General features: G+C 42.1%; 1 protein-coding gene across 6 annotated transcripts in view; it reads right to left on the reverse strand.

Moving 5' to 3' along the window:
• The window catches only part of ptprfa (protein tyrosine phosphatase receptor type Fa), a 151,839-nt gene that overhangs the window by 51,332 nt on the left and 81,647 nt on the right, over positions 1-18,860 (reverse strand). For 3 of the 6 annotated variants that reach the window (XM_061078473.1, XM_061078474.1, XM_061078476.1), the window contains 4 exons: positions 15,847-15,851; positions 10,447-10,564; positions 8,319-8,416; positions 5,494-5,750 (listed from right to left, as the gene is read on the reverse strand). In XM_061078473.1, the coding sequence (XP_060934456.1) occupies positions 5,494-5,750; positions 8,319-8,416; positions 10,447-10,564; positions 15,847-15,851 (478 nt within the window). The remainder of the gene's footprint in view (positions 1-5,493; positions 5,751-8,318; positions 8,417-10,446; positions 10,565-15,846; positions 15,852-18,860) is intronic. The other 3 variants (XM_061078477.1, XM_061078478.1, XM_061078475.1) reach the window with 2 other exon arrangements.

Below are 18,860 nucleotides of genomic sequence, written 5' to 3' on the forward strand. Positions count from 1 at the left end.
ACCCCTCAGCCACAGCCGCCTCCTAGGGCAAGATACTGAGCTCCAAATGTCCCCTTCTCATAGATAAAATGCTGCACATAGTTGCACTGTATGAATGTGTGTGTGAATGGCAAAAACTGTACTGTAAAGCAGTTTGAGTGGTCATCAAGACTAGAAAAGCGCTAAAAATACAGACCATTTACCATATCTGAAAACAACATGGGTGGCACTATCACTACTATTTTTCTGTATGTGAAGCATTGATGTATATGGAGGTGTACAGTTTTATTGTTCAGTCTTTGTAATTCTTGAGATCCATAATTTCTCATCATGTTTCACTTATTCCTCAATTAAAACCATAACAACGAAAAATCACATAAAAATAATAAGCAACTATACATGCTTAACCACTTATCCTAAGGACTATGGTTTCACTGCAAATTGCATTGGCAGCTATCACAAAAAAGAACATCGTTGAGAAAGTTTGTGCCATCACAATAGCAGAGGTTCCCATTTATATGTTGCACCAAGTGTCCAGTTGATCTCATAGGAGCTCCATACGGTTTAGGTCTGGAGAGAGCTGATGGAGGATGAACCTCTGATCAATCTTTGTTACTCTCACCACTTCGACAACAGTAGACAGCAGTACTACCTCCTGCAGTGCACTACTGTCCTATCAATGTGTCAGATTAACTAACACTGCTTTTGCTTATACTGTAAGTCTTTGATTATAAAATGGTGGCCTTATTTCTACTGCTTAACTTTTAACAGTTTTTGGTGAACTAACCCTGTAAGTATACAGCTTACCTGTATACCATTTAAGGTTATCACTGGACTTGAACAGCTGAATTATCAACAAAAACTGTAAACTTGGGGGTGTTTGTATTAATTTTTTTCCCCTTTATACAGCTTACTATTACACTGCAAACACGATTAAGTCACAGTAATTGGCAGTGCATGTCTTCTTGACAGAGCAGGGTAATGATATTAATAACAATAATAATAATAATAGTCTTCTCCACAATTGCAGCCTTTGCATCAGGATTCTCTTGGCTGTTTAATTGTGTTTTTAAAGCTCAACTCTTAAATAAAAAGCTTTCTGCTAACAGGAGAGAGCTGGGACATAACATTTGGGCTATTGTCAAATGGCTGTGTAGTTAATGGGTAGTAATTATTGTAGTGTTGAGTCTTTATGTATTGTTTGTTCTTTAAAATACTCTGACCTGACAGAACTCTGCAGCAATGGGTAATTGGCTGGTTATGAACTGGCTGTAACAAGATAAGAGGTAAATAAAGCAGGTTTCAAGTGGATGTTGTTATTGCTGCCCTATAGGCTTATGTCTTAGCTATTTATTTAAAACAAAATAATCCTTGTCTGTGTTTTCTTTTTATGTCTCCACTCGACTTCTCCTCACAGAGCTGAGTCTGAGCAACAAAATATACTTCGAAGGAAAAATAAACTTAGCTCTGCAGAGTGTTAAACTATCATAATGTGTAGGTGACTCTGGCTCATGGAGGTAGAGCTGGTTTTTAACTAAGCAGAGAGTCGGCCGTACGAATCCAGTCTCTCCCTTTCCGCATGCCAAACTGACCTTGGGCAAGATGCTGAACCCAATCATGAGAAAGTGCTGCACATTCATACAGTGTGTGAATAGGGGAATGGCAAACCTGTAGAGCCTGTTGAATGGTAAATAGATTTGTATTTATATAGCACTTTTCTAGTCTGATGAAGACCACTCAAAGCGCTTTACAGTACAGTTTCACATTCACCCATTCACACACACATTCATACAGTGCATCTACTTGCAGCACTTTGTTATTCTATGGGGGGCTATTGAGGGTTCAGCATCTTGCCCAAGGACACTTCGGCATGCAGATGGTTCAGACTGGGGATCGAACCGCCGACCTTCAGGTTGGAGGACGACCACTCTACCCCTCAGCCACAGCCGCCCACGTTGAGTGGTCATAAAGGCTATATATAGATACAGGCTGTTTATTTTATATAAATGTAAGGTGCATTTTAATGTTGATTTCTGGGTGAGCTGAAACAAAATGTACACTGTTTAGTATAATGTATACAAAAAAAAACATATTTTAAAAGAACACTTTTAATGTGAAAACTACACAGGAACTACAGCAGTCACATTGATGTACTGGAGTAAGAATATTAAATACATTGACACAAAGTATAGCGCCAACTTGTACTTCAGTGCAATACTTCAATCAGTGTATTTAGTTGCTCTCTACTGCTACTCAATTGACAGTTCAGAAATTAACAAGACTGAACGGTTTAAGCCACCCTTTAAAATAATAGCAGCAGATTTTGTATATTCAATATTAAGTCAAATATTGTACTTTTTATTTTTTATCAGCTTTGTGTAAAAAATGAATAAGAAAATCTAAATAGAAAGTCAAACTGTTTTCTCTAACCTGTTACAAATCTTAAGCACAAGCATTTTGTTGGTCTATATGGGAACAACAGAAAGAGAACAGAGAAAATTAAAGCCATCATGAACCCATACAAACCCAACTTTCAGGCTGTATTTGTTCAGAGTTTGGCAAATTATAGCTCCATTAAATGTTGTTAAATTAGCAATTCCCGCTTGTAGTGTACAGACAGCTATCACTGGATTATTGCGATATTCTGATATGGGAACTGTTACGGACAGTGATCTGTATGTCCTGTATGTACAGCCGTGGCCAAAAGTTTTGAGACACAAATATTGGTTTTCACAAAGTGTGTTGCTTCAGTGTTTTTAAATCTTTTTGTCAGATGTTACTATGGTATACTGAAGTATAATTACAAGCATTTTATAAGTGTCAAAGGATTTTATTGACAATTACATTCAGTTTATGCAAAGAGTCAATATTTCCAGTGTTGATCCTTCTTTTTCAGGACCTCTGCAATTCGCCCTGGCATGCTTTCAATTAACTTCTGGGCCACATCATGACTGATGGCAGCCCATTCTTGCATAATCAATGCTTGGAGTTTGTCAGAATTTGTGGGTTTTTGTTTGTCCACCCGCCTCTTGAGGATTGATCACAAGTTCTGAATGGGATTAAGGTCTGGACAATTTCCTAGCCATGGACCCAAAATTTCAATGTTTTGTTTCCCGAGCCACTTAGTTATCACTTTCGCCATATGGCAAGGTGCTCCATCATGCTGGAAAAGGCCTTGTTCATCACCAAACTGTTCTTGGATGGTTGGGAGAAGTTGCTCTCTGAGGATGTTTTGGTACCATTCTTAATTCATGGATGTGTTCTTAGGCAAAATTGTTACTTAGCCCACTCCCTTGACTGAGAGGCAACCCCACAGATGAATGGTTTCAGGATGCTTTACTGTTGGCACGACACAGGACTGATGGTAACGATCACCTTTTCTTCTCCAGACAAGCTTTTTTCCAGATGCCCCAAACAATCGGTAAGGGGATTCATCAGAGAAAATGACTTTACCCCAGTCCTCAGCAGTCCAATCCCTGTACCTTTGACAGAATATCAGTCTGTTCCTGATGTTTTTCCTAGAGAGAAGTGGCTTCTTTGCTGCCATTCTTGACACCAGGCCATCCTCCAAAAGTCTTTGTGTCGCTGTGCGTGCAGATGCACTCACACCTGCCTGCTGCCATTCCTGACCAACCTCTGCACTAGTGGTGCCCCAATCCCGAAGCTGAATCAACTTTAGGAGACGGTCCTGGTGCTTGCTAGACTTCCTTGGGCGCCCTGAAGCCTTCTTCCAACAATTGCACCTCTCTCCCTGAAGTTCTTGATGATCAGATAAATGGTAGATTTAGGCGCAATTTTACTGGCAGCAATATCCTGGCCTCTAAAATCCCTTTTTGTGCAAAACAATGATGACTGCACGTGTTTCCTTGCAGGTAACCATGGTTAACAGAGGAAAAACACTGACTTCAAGCACCACCCTCCTTTTAAAGCTTCCAGTCTGCTATTCTGTCTAAATCAGCATGACAGAGTGATCTCCAGACTTGTCCCCATCAACACTATCCCCTTTCTTAACAAGAGAATCACTGACATGATATCAGCTGGTCCTTCTTTGGCAGGGCTGAAATGCAGTGAAAATGGGTTTTGGGGTATTAAGTTCATTTTCGTGGCAAAGAGGGACTTTGCAATTAATTGCAATTCATCTGATCACTCTTCATAACATTCTGGAGTATATGCAAATTGCCATCATAAAAACTGAGGCAGCAAACTTTGTGAAAATGAATATTTGTGCCATTCTCAAAACTTTTGGCCACGGCTGTATACATGTATTGTGTTCTGTCTTGTGTTGTTGTTTTGTCTCCACATCCTGGTAGACTGGTGATGCCTGCAGGAACTGGAAGGGGGAGCTCTCGGGCAGGACGCGCCAGTGAAGTGGCCACAGAATAAGAAGCATCATGGCCGCTCATCTCACCTGGTTCCAATCTTCAAATCACCACACCTGTTTCAGATATCAACCCTTCCCCTTTAAATAGTCCTTTGTTGGTTTTGTTGGCGAGAAGAGGTTTTTGTGTTGAGCTGTGGCAGAGCTCTGGTCGTTTTGTTTGGTTTTGGTGTTTGCTGGTGTATTGAGTTAGTTTTACCAGTATTATTTAAGTTGTTAGCAGCCTACTTTTGTTTTGTCTTTGTCTTTGTTAACTTTGTTTGTTGTGCGCACAGGGACAACGAGGACAGGTAAGATACTCCGGGGTCTACATATCTAACACACGTAGATTTACTTCTTGTTAATACCCCAGGTTAGAGTGAGCACCACCCGCTGTACTTTTGGGTGCTAAGCACCTGTAAAGGGGGGGGAGGATTTCTTTGTGTTCTCTTTCTTTGGTGCCACTGATAATCCTTGTTGATCCCTGTGTTGCTTTGTTTAAATAAATACTGTCTTTGCCTTATATCGGGTCTTGTCTTCTGTGTGACTGCACCCTCACTTCTTCAAACCTGTTGCATTTATGTTATGTCCTGCTACGAGCCACCAGGGGGCGTAACAGGAACCATATCCTGTAATGATAAAATATCTACCAGATCGACTGTCGTATGCTTCACCAACCTCATATACAGAATTTATCCATATCTGCATCTTTGCACTCTGCACCTTTGCTCTATTGGCCTCTTCTATTTGCACATAGTTGTTTATTTTGTGAGCTTTTTTGTAGTGGGTTTTTAAAGTATGTCTATTTGTGCACTAAAAATAAAATTCCTATTATGTGTACACATACATGGCAAATAAAGCTTCTGAGTTGAACTACTGCACAGTGAACACCACTCTCCTCCTCCACTGTAATATTGATCTAATGGGGGGTTAAGATTACATGAAATGCCAAAACCCCACAAACAATCAAATTAATGTTTATTGACACTGTACACAAAGGGGAGATTGATTGATTTTCAAAGTAAAATATCTCAGTGCTTTCAACTAAGAATACAGCTGTTTTACACTCCAGTCATTACAACTATCATATGATGTTATTCACAACCAGCCTTGATGTCTTTACAACACTATAAAATCAGAGTGACATGTGCACAGACCTGATAGGGGCTCCAGCAGGGGCCCTGGGCAGACTGATGGTCACTCTACCACCCTCTTCCACATCATGCTGATACAGAGCAGGTTTCATCCTCAGGAGGTCAGGAGCTGTGTGTATGGACACCTGCTGTTGGAGACCGCCGGCACTGTTCCCCCGACTCATCAGAACAAAGGAGTAATCAGTATCTGGTTGAAGCTGAGTGATCAGCTTCCTCTTAAGGTTCCCCTGGACCTCGACACTCTTCTGGTTGTACAATATCTGAAAGCCAGGATGAGGATTTTTTACTAACACAGATACAGCAGGGCTCGTGACTGCGACTGATCTGGTCGCATATGCGACTGGAATTTTGGCCGTGCGACTTGATTTCAAAATCACGGTCGCACGCTAGTAAAACTAGTCCCCTGACAGAAACAAGCGATCAAATAAACTACTCTGACACAAGCGATAGAATGATAGTTGCTGTCACTCGCCCGCTTACACAGAACCCGGAAGCGCTATCGCTGGCAGCGCTAGCAGCGCACCGATCCATAATTCCCATGACGTAATGCATCCTGGAGTCAGCTGATCATGATTCGCGAATCAAGGAGCAAATAGGATAAGCAACAAGCACAGTTAGTAAGCGTGTGTATGATTGACCATAAGTTTTCGTGAACCTGTCAGGGACAAGATGAAGCGCACAATATCGGATTTTTTCACCAAGGCCTCTCGAGAACGTTCGGAGCCACCGAACAGACAAGAAACCTCTAACAAGCCTGCATGTACGCCCGATAGCGATAGCGATGTGGAAGACCCGCCCACGGATCAAGAGCTCCACTAGAGCCAGCATGGGTGTGGGCACCGTGGAGGATTTAATCCGCATCTCTGCGGATGGTCCTTCACTGGAGGACTTTGATCCACTTCCTTCTGTAAGACCTGCTGTTTTCTCCTGTTGAACTGAATAAACAGCGCTAACAAGCAAGCCCCTGTTCATATTGTCCATATTGTGCAGGGGTAGGCAACCTTTACTATCAAAAGAGCAATTTTGCCCCCTCTTCCGTGGTTCACACTCTCGCCCGCTCTTGGTATTTCATGATACGTTGGCCTGATACGATGATGATTTAAAAAATGAACGTGACGTTCACGTTAATTATATGAAAACTGATTCGTTAAGTTCACCGTTCGTGAAATATGCACAACACTGTACAGAGCGCCACTGCAGAGGGGCTGAGGAGCCCCATTCGGCCCCAAGCCGCAGGTTGCAGACCCCTGTGTGGAACCGTATTTGTTTGATGTATTGGACGTTTTTGTGTCTTCTGTGGCAGCAGTGTCCATCACTTTTAGCTGTCCTCTGGAAACACTTCTGTTGTCGTTTTCTGTAATGTAATTTCGTTTCTGTAATGTAATTTCGTTTTTGTAATGTAATTGTGTTTCTTTAATGTAATTGTGTTTTCTTAAGTTGCAGTGCATGGCACTCTCAGGGCCACCATACAAACTCGCTCCAGCAGATTTCAGGAATAACATCAGAGATTTCTGTCCAGAAAAGCCCTCATAGAGAACAAAGTCATCATATTCTCTGTTTGTTTTTTTTCTCTGGCCTTTTTATAAGACTTCCATTAGAGTTATTGTGTGTAGTGTAGGTCCTGTTAAATCTTCACTTACTTCAAAAATGTTGACCTTTGTGCTTGCTGTGCTTTCTGTTTATGATTTTGTGAGGGACTCTGTAACTGCTTTTTGCTACAAGCAGGGGCGTTTCTAGGATTGAAAGAAAAGGGGGGCTTAGCCCCTAAGGAAGCTGAATGTTTGCGCGCACAGCGGTTTTTTTGGGCTCATTTGGGGCTGCGGATATCCATTGTTTCAGACAGTTCATAGATTGGTTCAATCAGAAAGAATGTTTTTCTATGTATCTTTGCTTGCATTCATTCAGTATAAGATAACAGAAGAGACAGAATTTCAGGGTCATTGTGAAATTTGACAACACAAATATGAACTTTTCTAGAGAGAAATAATTTTCCTGCTTCTAAAGGAAAGACGGATATACTTGTTTTCATATCCGCGTCACTCCCAAATCCTTATTCTTAAAGGGACCACACACAATGGATGAAGAATGGACCTGCCAGTGTCAACTTCTGAGTTGTTTATTTGTTGTATTATGAGCAGAAGGGATTGAGATACACAATCAGCAAAAATACATTCAAATTATTTCAAAAATAGAATCCAATGCATAGGAGATTTTAGAAAATCTCCTATGCATTGGATTCAGCCCCCCTAAAACAGGTCTAACGACGCCCCTGGCTACAAGTATGATTTAGCTGCTTACTATTATTCACTTGGTGATCCCTGATCATAAACGTTTTCCATTGCACTTTAGTTTATCATCAGAGCATCATGGTGCCACTGGCTGAGCAACAAGGCAGACAAATCATAATCCAATAGTGCAGTTAGAGACAGAACTGAATATGGTGAAAAATGTTACCCTTTTTTTGACAATTAATACTGTAGCTGTTCTATTATAGAGGCCAAAACAAAAAAAAAGCTTCACAACCTCAATATTTTGTTTAGTGACACCTGGCTGAAAGGTAAAAGTATTTATTTGTCATCACAGCCAATACATTACATTGTGTTAAGGGTATGACATACACTTCCTGAGTCACAATTTATTTTATTACATGAAACAACGAACAATAAATGATTTGTCTCAGAAGCCCTATGAGACGAATTGTGATTTTGGAATATGGGCTATACAAATACAATTTGATTGATTGAATGAATGAGTGCTGACTACCTGATGACCAGTTATTCGATTAAGTGTGTGTAATGTGACTGGCTGGAACAGTGGGCTCATCTTACCTTGAGAGGCACTTGAGATTTGTATGTTTCTGGCACTTCCCAGGTCAGCAGCACAGAGGTTTTCGTCACAGCCTTCACACCAAAGTTCTTGGTGAATACTGGGGGAAGGTCTGGATGATTATTAGGCGGAGAAATTGAATTGTGGAAATACTTAAATGTTGATGAGATGGTGCACAAAAGCAAAGAAATGACAGTTGCTGTACAAAAGAAGTTTTATCTCGATGCACTTTATATTTACAGAGCCCCTCTGGTGACATTCTGGAAAAATAAATTGTGTTATTAAGTCGTAGGAACAAGATAGTTAGCCACATGTTATTAATCTGTTCTCTAATTCCAAGGCCCGCCGACTTGGAACTTGGAAGCATCTTGGACTAGAGATGAAACGTGTCACTCAATCACATTATGTAGATTCTATAATGAGCTTTAGTTTGAAAAACACAGTCTGCACTGACTCCGATTGAGGCCAAATTTTGGTTGATTATTTGCAATTAAGAGTCAAGATAAACATTGTGACCTGTCCTCGTTCGCCATGAGGCACCATGCAAAGCACAGCTAGATGACAAGTGCGCAAGCAGGATGACTTTGCGCAAATGTGATCAATATTAAGCTGCTGCAGCCACATTGTCTGGTTGCTCATTTAAACTGTTCAATGTATTTTGGAACTATATAGAAACTAATCTTCTCTGTCTGTAAGCTGTCTACAAACAGCAGCTTACTGTTTACAAACCGGTTATTGACTTAATCCATAGATCTGTAAACAATATATATAGATTGGTAAAAGCTAAATAAATACAACGTTGTAGAATGCTAGACACAATTTAGATTTAACTGTTGAATCTAAATATAAGGGAATCTTGGCAAATGTTGGCATCAATCAAATACTCCAGTTCAGATTTACACATGGCTTTTCCCCCTCTGCTGAGGCTCTGTACTTTCATTCACCTGTTGGTCCAACAGAAGAGACCGGAAGGAGGTTTACTGACTCTACTATGTTATCTTCCTTCCCTCCTATTAATGCATGCAGCCTCTACATCACTTGTTTAGCTTTATGCCAAATGCTGCGCTCAACTAAATTAAACAACTATTCTGGTTACACTCATGTTAGTCTGTCCAGGGAGGTTTTGTTTGTTTTTGCATATTAGAAGATAACAAAGCCCTAAATGTTGAAATCATGGAGTGATGTACAGAGTGCTGAGGTCACAAACAAAGCTGCACTGATAAAAAGCTTGCACTTCTCACCTGGCATGGAGGGGGACATGGTCCTGCTCTGGATGCTGGGGCTGATGGGACCTCCCCCCTTACTCGTAAAAGCTTGGACTCTGATGTCGTAGGTTGTGTCAGGTTGCAAACCTTGGACGGTCATCAGTGTTTCTGTGGTATTGTTGGTGTTATTGTGCTGGATATTGATATCACGATACACCACCACATACTTCACAATTTTCCCATTCCTCTCGGACAGAGGAGGGGGGTCCCAGGCAAGTTGGGTTGAGGTGGCGGTCAGTCCCACCACACTCAGATTTGGGGGGTAGCTGCTGGGGATGTCTTCAGGGGTGCTGATCTCCTTAACATATTCCTCCCCGTTTCCTGCTCGGTTTTTGGCACACAGTTTAAAGATGTAGGTGGCACCCTTGTGGAGGCCGGTGACTGTGAAATGGTCATCAATCTTTCTGAAGTCTTTGATGGTGAAAGCTTCTTCCTCTACTCTCTTGTACAACAGCTGGTATCCCACATGCTCCCCAACCATCTCTTTAGGAGGCTGCCACTGGATCAAGGCTGTGTTCCCTATAGTGGTGCTGATCATCATGGTGGACTTACCAGGAACTAGAAGACAAGAAATATTCTCTAGAACATGATACAATATTTTTTCTCTTCATTTAAAGCAAAATCACTGTACATAATTGTAGCTGAAATGTGTTAGAAAGGGCAAAAAGAACAGCAGACTTACAGATTTTTTTTTCTGGGAAAGTCTGGTGATGAGATTCAGTGAAACTGCCCGGATGCAAGGCTGGTTTTTTGCTTATGGATTAATCTTTTTCATTTTCAGATGCAGAATGTGTCATTCCTTCATGGAGACCAATTTAATTTGTGGTGTTTATAATGTGTGTATGATTGTAAACTAAACACCCACCTGCTCCTGTGGTGGTGACCACCTTATCCTTGCTGCGAGCTCCATCACCCTTAGTGGTATATGCAGCAACAGTCAATGAGTAGGTCGTCTCTGGCAGCAGACCTGTTATAATGGTCTCCTGCATATGAGAGAGAGAGAGAGAGAGAGAGAGAGAGAGAGAGAGAGAGAGAGATTTTTTAAGTCACTTTTATTGTCACGGTGAAGTTCCAACAAACAAAGTACTACAACATATCAAATATGCTTGAGCCAATAAACGGAAAAAAAAACACATCACAGTACAAGACTATCCCTCCAGTCCACCAGTTTGCCTTCACGGGCCAATTTGGCTCGGGCTTTAGACATTAGTTTCTTCAAGCGGTAAACTTCCTGATCTCTGAAGATCGGCTGGCCAGATCTCCCCATGAGGCCTTTCGCTGATTCAATGAAATATTTCGGATCTAGGTAGAAGTCATCTATATTAACATTTCTCATGCCCTTAGTTTCTTTTAAAAACTGCCGCATTCCTTTGACAGAGTATTCATACACGGAAGCAAACGGTGGGTTTACCTTCGACATTTTTTTTGCCTGAGCACTATTTGTCTTATTTTCTGGGTTTTTTCTTTTGGCTGACAGCTTTTGAAATTCTTCCTCCATCAAAAACTCCTCCTCATCCTCCTCCTCATCAGAGAGCTCTGCCTCTGCTCCTCTAGTGTCTGTGTGAGTGTCTTTGACCTCGTTCTCCTGATGGACGTCCTCACTGTTCTCCCCCCGTGAACCTGGTGTTCTGCTCTGTGGCTCCATCGGGACAGAGGCCGCAGCCAGGGGGGCCGGTGTAGGAGCAGCGGAACCATCACCGTCCAAGGCAGGGGGGGGGGCCGGTGCAGGAGCAGCGGAACCATCACCGTCCAAGGCAGGGGGGGGGGCCGGTGCAGGAGCAGCGGATCCATCACCGTCCAAGGCAGGGGGGGGCGGTGCAGGATCAGCAGAACCACCGGCCGAGGCAGGCGGGGGGGGCGGTGCAGAGGCAGCTGACTGGCTCTCACCGGCTCTTTCTGGGCACAAACGGATCAGGTGTCCATCTTTCCCACATCCAAAACATTTCATGTTACCTGAAGTAACATGCACCGTGTAGTTAAACTCCTCTATTTTAAAACTAAAGACCAGGTTTAGTTCTTCATCACTCTTCTTTAGAACCATGAACACGTTTCTCCTAAATGACATGACATGTTTGAGCTGTGGGGATTTACAATATATGGGAATCATCTTTATAGGGGACATTAACTGTCCATGTCTCGCCAGTTCTCTCTCTAGTAGATCATTGTTCAGGAACGGTGGCACATTAGAGATCAGGATCTTCTTGACAGGGTTTGCCAGAGACAACACAGGTGTGAAGGATCCCTTAATCACCACTCCCCTCTCCAGTAGCAGGTTAGCTTTCTCTATGCTACTTACAAACACCACCACAGCACTGTTCATACGTGAGGCTTCACACTGTCACACCCAACAACCTCACCCACAGCCAGACTGACCTTCTCCACCGAGCAGTCCACAGCTGGACACAGTTTGATGCCGTGTCGGCGTGTTAGCTTGTGGAGGCCGGAGCTTCCACCTGCAGCAGCCATGCTGCACCAACACACCGGCAACTAACAACTAAAAAACTGTTGCTCCTGACTCTGTCACTCACACAGAAACACAAAACACCTCTACTACAAGTAAAGAGGGAAAAAAGAGCATAGAAAAAAGGCAGAAACAACAAACAATTTGAACAATCGTTTCAGCTCACTCACCACACTCACTCCCAACATGCACTCCAAGAGTGCAGATCGGTCAGAAGTGACATCCAGTGAGTCAGAATCAAATGCTGCTGCTGTCCTCCACCTCCCTCCTGTTTCAAGCTTCACTGTTGGGGGGAAGGGAACACCTAAACTCAGGGGGTGGCTCAGGAGATAGAGCGGGGCATCCACTAACCACAAGGTCATTGATTCTATCTCTGTCCAACCCCTTCGGCATGCCAAAGTGTCTTTGGGACAAGATACTGAACCCTGGAAATAGACAGAGATGGCTTTGCTGGCCATTTGTGATTGCTGATCATAGAGAAGTCAGTTTCACTTACTATAGAAAAAATAGACAAAGCCAGTTTCTAAGTAAATTTTGTTGGGGATAACTGGGTAAAGTTTTAAGCAGTCATTTCTTGATGTACATCAAATATAAATGAACAATTAAGTGAAAACAAATAGAATACCCATCAATCAATAGCGCTTAACTCTGAAGCCGTTTACAGACATATTCTTTTTCCTTTATTGCAACTGTTATGTGTTAGAAATGTCATCAATGGACACACTGGCTTGCAGTAAATCTTCAAGACATGATCTGGAGCTTTTCCTAGGGGGCTAGCAGGAGAATGTCTCCAGCAACTGACTTTGACATTTGCGTTCTCTCATACAGCCTCTCCAGATAATTTCAGGGCCTGTCTGAAAGCAGTGGATTTGGGTCTACTGAGAGTAGCTATGGCTCAAAATCTCACAGCCACTACCTGCTGACAGCATCAGTTTCAGATGTCCACTTTGCCCTTGTTTCTTTCACATGTTGTGTTGTCAAATCGGAAACATCAGTGACGCGTAAGAAGCAAAACGACACCTAAAATTGTTTCAGAGGTGTTGAAGAAGTATTGCCCAACCCATAATTAAAAAAACCAACTCTAAACCAACTCTTAAGGTACATGCCCTAAAAATGGCATGTACCTTAAAAAAAATAGCATCTCAAAAGGACAAACCAAAATGTGGTTTGTGTTCATTTTCTTGCATCAGTATTTATTGTGACAGAAATTTATTAAATTAGCTGCTAGCTAACTAGCTGTTAACTCATCAAAATAATGTAACACTGTGAAAGGCACCATGAAAAATAAATGATGTGATTTACGGCATATCGACACCAGCGTCAGCTTTTATCACCACAATCTGTCTATCTTCTTTGGTGTCTTCTACGGCTCTGCTTTTTCAACCTGAGATATTTATATTGTTTTGGTCTTTTTTTCATCTGTGTTTCTGTCATCTATCCCCCCCCTCCCACCTCGTTTAGATGACTCCAGTGAAGATCTTCTTTTGTGTTCTCACATTGGATACAAGGGACCAAGGCTGAGTAAGTCTTTTCTGTGTTCACATTACAATCAGATAGAGTTTGACCACATGAAGGTACAGGTTCAAAGGAGCCAAAGACACACTGAGGATGGATTATGATTTGTCAAACCCCATCCAAGTGTAAAAACAAATATGTTGTCAATCCACATATAACCACTATATTGTGGGAGAAAAGCACATGTAATTGTTTCAAACAATCAAGGAATCAACAGCTTAACAGATCAAATGCATTAGCCAGTAAAAACAGGAATCAGTTATCTTTTTCAGTCACCTATGGGTGGAGAGAAGAGGATATCAATTGAAAAACAACAAAAACGAATAGCACACAGCTTCACTGATAGATGAATATATAAACTTATATTCTTCTTTTGTTTGTTGCTTTTAAGACAAAAGGAGGAGAGACTACATCTTGAGGTGGACTGAGATCAGATCGTTGCAGGTCTCAGTGGGGACAAAGTATTTCAGATTTAAATGATAACTAAATCTGAATATGATTCATATTTTAATGTCAGGTGTAAAATCCAGTCCAAGTCCCGGGAACTTAGGGAATGGAACTGACCACAGAAACAAAAGAAGTGTTTGAAGGTAGGGAGTTGAGCTGAATATTCTCCTGTGCTCTCAAGCAGAGATCTCATTTTGGCTATAGGGCTTAGATTTCTCACATTGGAGAGTGGGACTGCTCAGGGCAGGCAAACTAAAGTTGTGACATATGGACATCCTGATCACTGGAAATGTTACTATATATTGGATTGTTGCACCCTGAACATGCTGTAACATCATCATCTTAACCAATGTGTAGTCTGAAGAGATGTGTCCTTAGGACAGTCAGCTGGGTTTTAAAAAATATTCTCTGATAAAAATGTATCTTCATTTTAAGTATCAAAAATCGATCCATAAAAAGGACGGATCAGTCGTTCATTGTTTACACAAGAATAACACCAACATTTTACAGACTAACACACACATTGTCCCTTATCTGAGCAGTTTAGATAGACATTCTGATGGGATCTCACAGAGCCCCTATGTATATATCTGCTGATCCTCTCATGTCTCATCATTTTTTTTTTGATTGAAAGCATTACATCTAATACCTTTTTATCGGTTACGTAGGGCTGAATGGGCAGCTTCTTCAATAACCACAGCCTTTAACAATTAAAAGAGATTTTGAATAAACTACACTGGTCAAAAGATTAAAGGAACACTTAAATCACACATCAGATATTGATGTACAAATGACATAACAATGGTCAATGGAAACCGAAATATTCAATACCCATTGAGGACTGGATTAAAAACCACACAGAAAAGCAAGGTAAAAAATGTAATCACATGCTGATCCAACTTGTGTGAATTTCGTAATGGCAACTCATAATGTGACTCAGTAGTGTGTATGCCCTCTGCTTGTATGTGTGCACTAGTGGGCATCCTCCTGATGAATCTGGGACAATCTCCTCCCGGACTTGGATCAGAGCTTAAGTGAGCTCCTGGACTGTCTATGGCAGAACTTGGTTGATCTAGGTAAGGGCAACGTAAATGGCAAATCAATGGCATCAATGCTTCATCCAGAAATGCCTACACTCCCACATTAGTCCGGGCATTGTCCTGCAGCGGGAGGAACCTAGGGCCCACTGCACCAGCAGTCAGGGTACCATTGGCTCTGTGTGAATGATTTATGAGAAGCAACATACAACCGTTAATGAAGCATTTATTGCCCTCATATACAGTTGTCAGACTCCAGGCGTTGTGAATAACATTTTAATACAACATGATCCTGACTGCTAACAACAAATCCTAAAATGAATCATTACAACTACTGTGATGGCAGTGCCTCGCATCTAGTCTGCATCTCCAACCATCCATAGTTCCCTGTCCTACTGAATGCCAGCATCTTGCACAAGCATGTGGCATCTTTGTTCAGCACTTTTTGACCCAAACAGCCATACAGCAACTGTATTACACTCAACCAAGGAGTGTAATGGCAGACATGTGCACAGACATTTTGGGGGGCAGGCGCTCAAACCCAAAAAAAGGGCACCCATTGCCAAAATTATTTATGAAATTAAAAATAATAATAATAAATAAATAAATAAAAACTTACAGATTCTCCCTCATTTGTTTTACTAGTTGATGGCCTGATCCAAGATAAAAGAGAACTGCTACCCTGAGCTGCTTTCTGCAGTTCCCTGTCATTCTGCTTTTGGAGTCTCTCTTTTCTTATAATTTTGCTGCAAATTTTGTAAATGAGATAAATCAATGTTGTGCATAATAATCAAGAGTGACTTACATAATCTCTATAAAGCTGACAACACAGTACATACACATTTCTTTTACTGTTTTCTGACAGAGTTGAAGCATAAGCAGCATTACACTAATAATATACCACATTATACCTCACAAGACTGTCATGTAGCTCAACTTAAGACCTACCTTTCATTTCAATAATTACCAATTAAATGAAACAAAACTAATGAACTTGTCTAATTTGTAGAACAGTAAAACTGCCTTTAAATTCTCTGCCTGCCTGCCTGCCTGTATCCACTGTTAATTTCGTTGACGATAACGGTAACGAAAAATATTCGTTAACGCCCCTTTTCCCATGACTAAAGGCCGGCGCATGCTTCTGCGTCGTCAGGGGCCCGCAGGCACGCAGCTGTAACGCAGGACTCGTTCTCATTCATGGTTCTCCAACCGTTGCGCGTGTTGCCATGCAATTCCCCGCCAGAACACTAGGCGCAGTAATGTTTTTTGTCGAAGTCGGCTCTTCTTCGTGTGTTGCACGAAGAAGAGCGATTTATTTACATCGCCACGGCGGCTCCGCAGAGCCTTTTTCTGGCGGAAAAATCCGCCGGTTAGTGACGGGTTATACTAGTGGACATAGTGTCGGATCTCTTCTGCCAAGTGCTCTTCTATCTGGTCCATATTCATTCTTCTAAATCTTCCGTGGTTTCCGGGCATGAACCGGAAATGCGACTCCGGAAATGATGTAGTCAGCAGACCAATCACAGCCCTCGCGGCCGGGTGACGCTTGCGGGGCTTTGCCGTCTAGTTAGAAAAATTGGCCGACGCACGTAAGGACGTAGGAAGGGCCGTGAGGGGCCCGGAAGGGCTCCTGCGTCTCCGTTCCCGTGACAACGCAGAAGCATGCGCCGGCCTTAAGACGAGACGAAGACGTAACGAAATGGATCTTTGAAAATAAAAACTATGACGAAATCTATTTTAATTTTCGTTAACGAGACGAGACGAAACGAAAATGTTGGCGGTTGACTAAGTCACAACAATTTTTAAAAACATAATCGTATCAGGCCGTCATGAAGTACCCGGAGCGGCGAGTGTGTGTGTCTGTGTGTGTGTGTGCTGCCAGACAGCGCACCGGTCCCGAGGCTCCGCCCCCGCGCACTCGCTCAGAGAGACATTGAGATCAGAGCTCGTTCATGTGAAGCAGGCCGCTCACTGACTTCTTAACTATGGAAACAGTGAAAACACAGAGTTTCTCTGGTCTCAGCTGCTCTGAGATCAGCGCCGCAGCTTCTTGATCAGAGCAGAGGCTGCAGCTGGTTTCTACCGAGCTCCAGCTTCTGTGTCCGCCTCCAGTCTGATCTGCTTTCACTTTTTGTTTTCACATTTCGCCAACGCCAACTAAAATATATAGGCTGCAGCTATATGTTTTTATTTATTTCAAAATAGGGTACTTCTTATTTCATACATTTCCCACAAATATGGGGATGACTCAAATAACCCTACATAGTTCTGCGTTTAATTTATTTCAAAGTAGGCCTACACTTGCCTGTGTATTTTCTTCTCCTCTTCATAAGCATTTGGTGTTTCCCTTTGTTGTAACAGGTAAAAATAAATAAAATGTCAACAGTTTTCTTTATTGTTGTTCTATAATTTCATAAATGCAATAATCTACAGATTAGTATAGTATAACTTTATATAAAATTGTATCAGCTTTGTTATCAAATATGTTTTGCGGCTCCAGACAAATTTTATTTGGGGGAAGAGGGGGCAAAATGACTCTTTTCATAGTAAAGGTTGCCGACCCCTGCTATAGACCTGTAGGAGGGACATCTAATGGACAACCTAAGTACTGCAAGCTAGACTAGTATGCAGTTCTAGACACAACACAGGGGGTCCCTGGACCTGAGAAGGGAAGATAAGGAGTTTAATGTGGCTATTAAATGTGACTAAAACTAGACTAAAATGTAATTTGTTTTCGTCGACTAAAACTAGACTAAAATGTAATTTGTTTTCGTCGACTAAAACTAGACTAAAATGTAATTTGTTTTCGTCGACTAAAACTAGACTAAAACTAAGAAGGATAAAAATGACTAAAACTAGACTAAAACTAATATGCATTTTCGTCAAAAGACTAAGACTAAATCAAAAATAGCTGCCAAAATTAACACTGCCTGTATCTCTCTCCCTCTCTCTCATTATTAAACATGACAAACGTCAGTAAACAGCTGGACAAGGCTTTGAAATCATGGAGTTTTTTGTTTGTTTATTTTTTAGGAAACGTCGAACCAGTCGCAACGTAATGTTTTCAGTGGCGCTAATGTTGTGGTTAATTTATCACCAAACATCGTTGGGGGATTGCACAAACACCGTCATTACCTGTTTGTCTAATGCTGCGGGTGAGAGGAGAAGTGGCTGCAGCCGTTTCGCCTGGCGCTCAGCACTGCATGAGCACTAAGTGGAGGAGGAGGAGGGAGGGGCGCGGGAGGGGGCTTGTGAGCGCCGCGGAGCATGTAGGGGCGAAATTCTCACAAGAACTAAAATAAATGCCCTGTGAGATATCAAAACACATTTGGGGGGAATTGATGACAGAGAGAGTAATTTTTATTCTTAAATATTCATGAATGAAGAAAAAATTGGGCTCAAGCAGAAGGGGCACTTTTCTCATCCAGTGCAAAAGGGCTGGTGCTTGAGCACCACTAAGGGTCTATCTGTGCACGTGCCTTACGCCGGGTTCACACCGCACGCGTAAGCGCTATGCTGGTCACACCGGATGCGTAAGCGTCGCGTAAGCGTCCAAAGATCCCTAGTGCGCCGGGGCCAGGCTGCACACCGGACACGCTGAACTCCGCGGCGGTCATCCTGCGATTCCTCTCCGTGATCACACATACAGCTGATGTTTGTCATTAACTGCAACGGCGTCCCAGCATTTGTCATTTTTAATGTTGTCTTTATACAACATATGCCGAGGATCATACAGCTCACTGTACTTCTCCACTTCAATTATTTATTTATTGTCATCCATCTTCAAGAACTTCTCCGCTGTTTGCTCCGTTGAATGTC

The sequence above is a fragment of the Limanda limanda genome, chromosome 9 (assembly GCF_963576545.1).
Source record: "Limanda limanda chromosome 9, fLimLim1.1, whole genome shotgun sequence".
NCBI lineage: Eukaryota > Metazoa > Chordata > Actinopteri > Pleuronectiformes > Pleuronectidae > Limanda > Limanda limanda.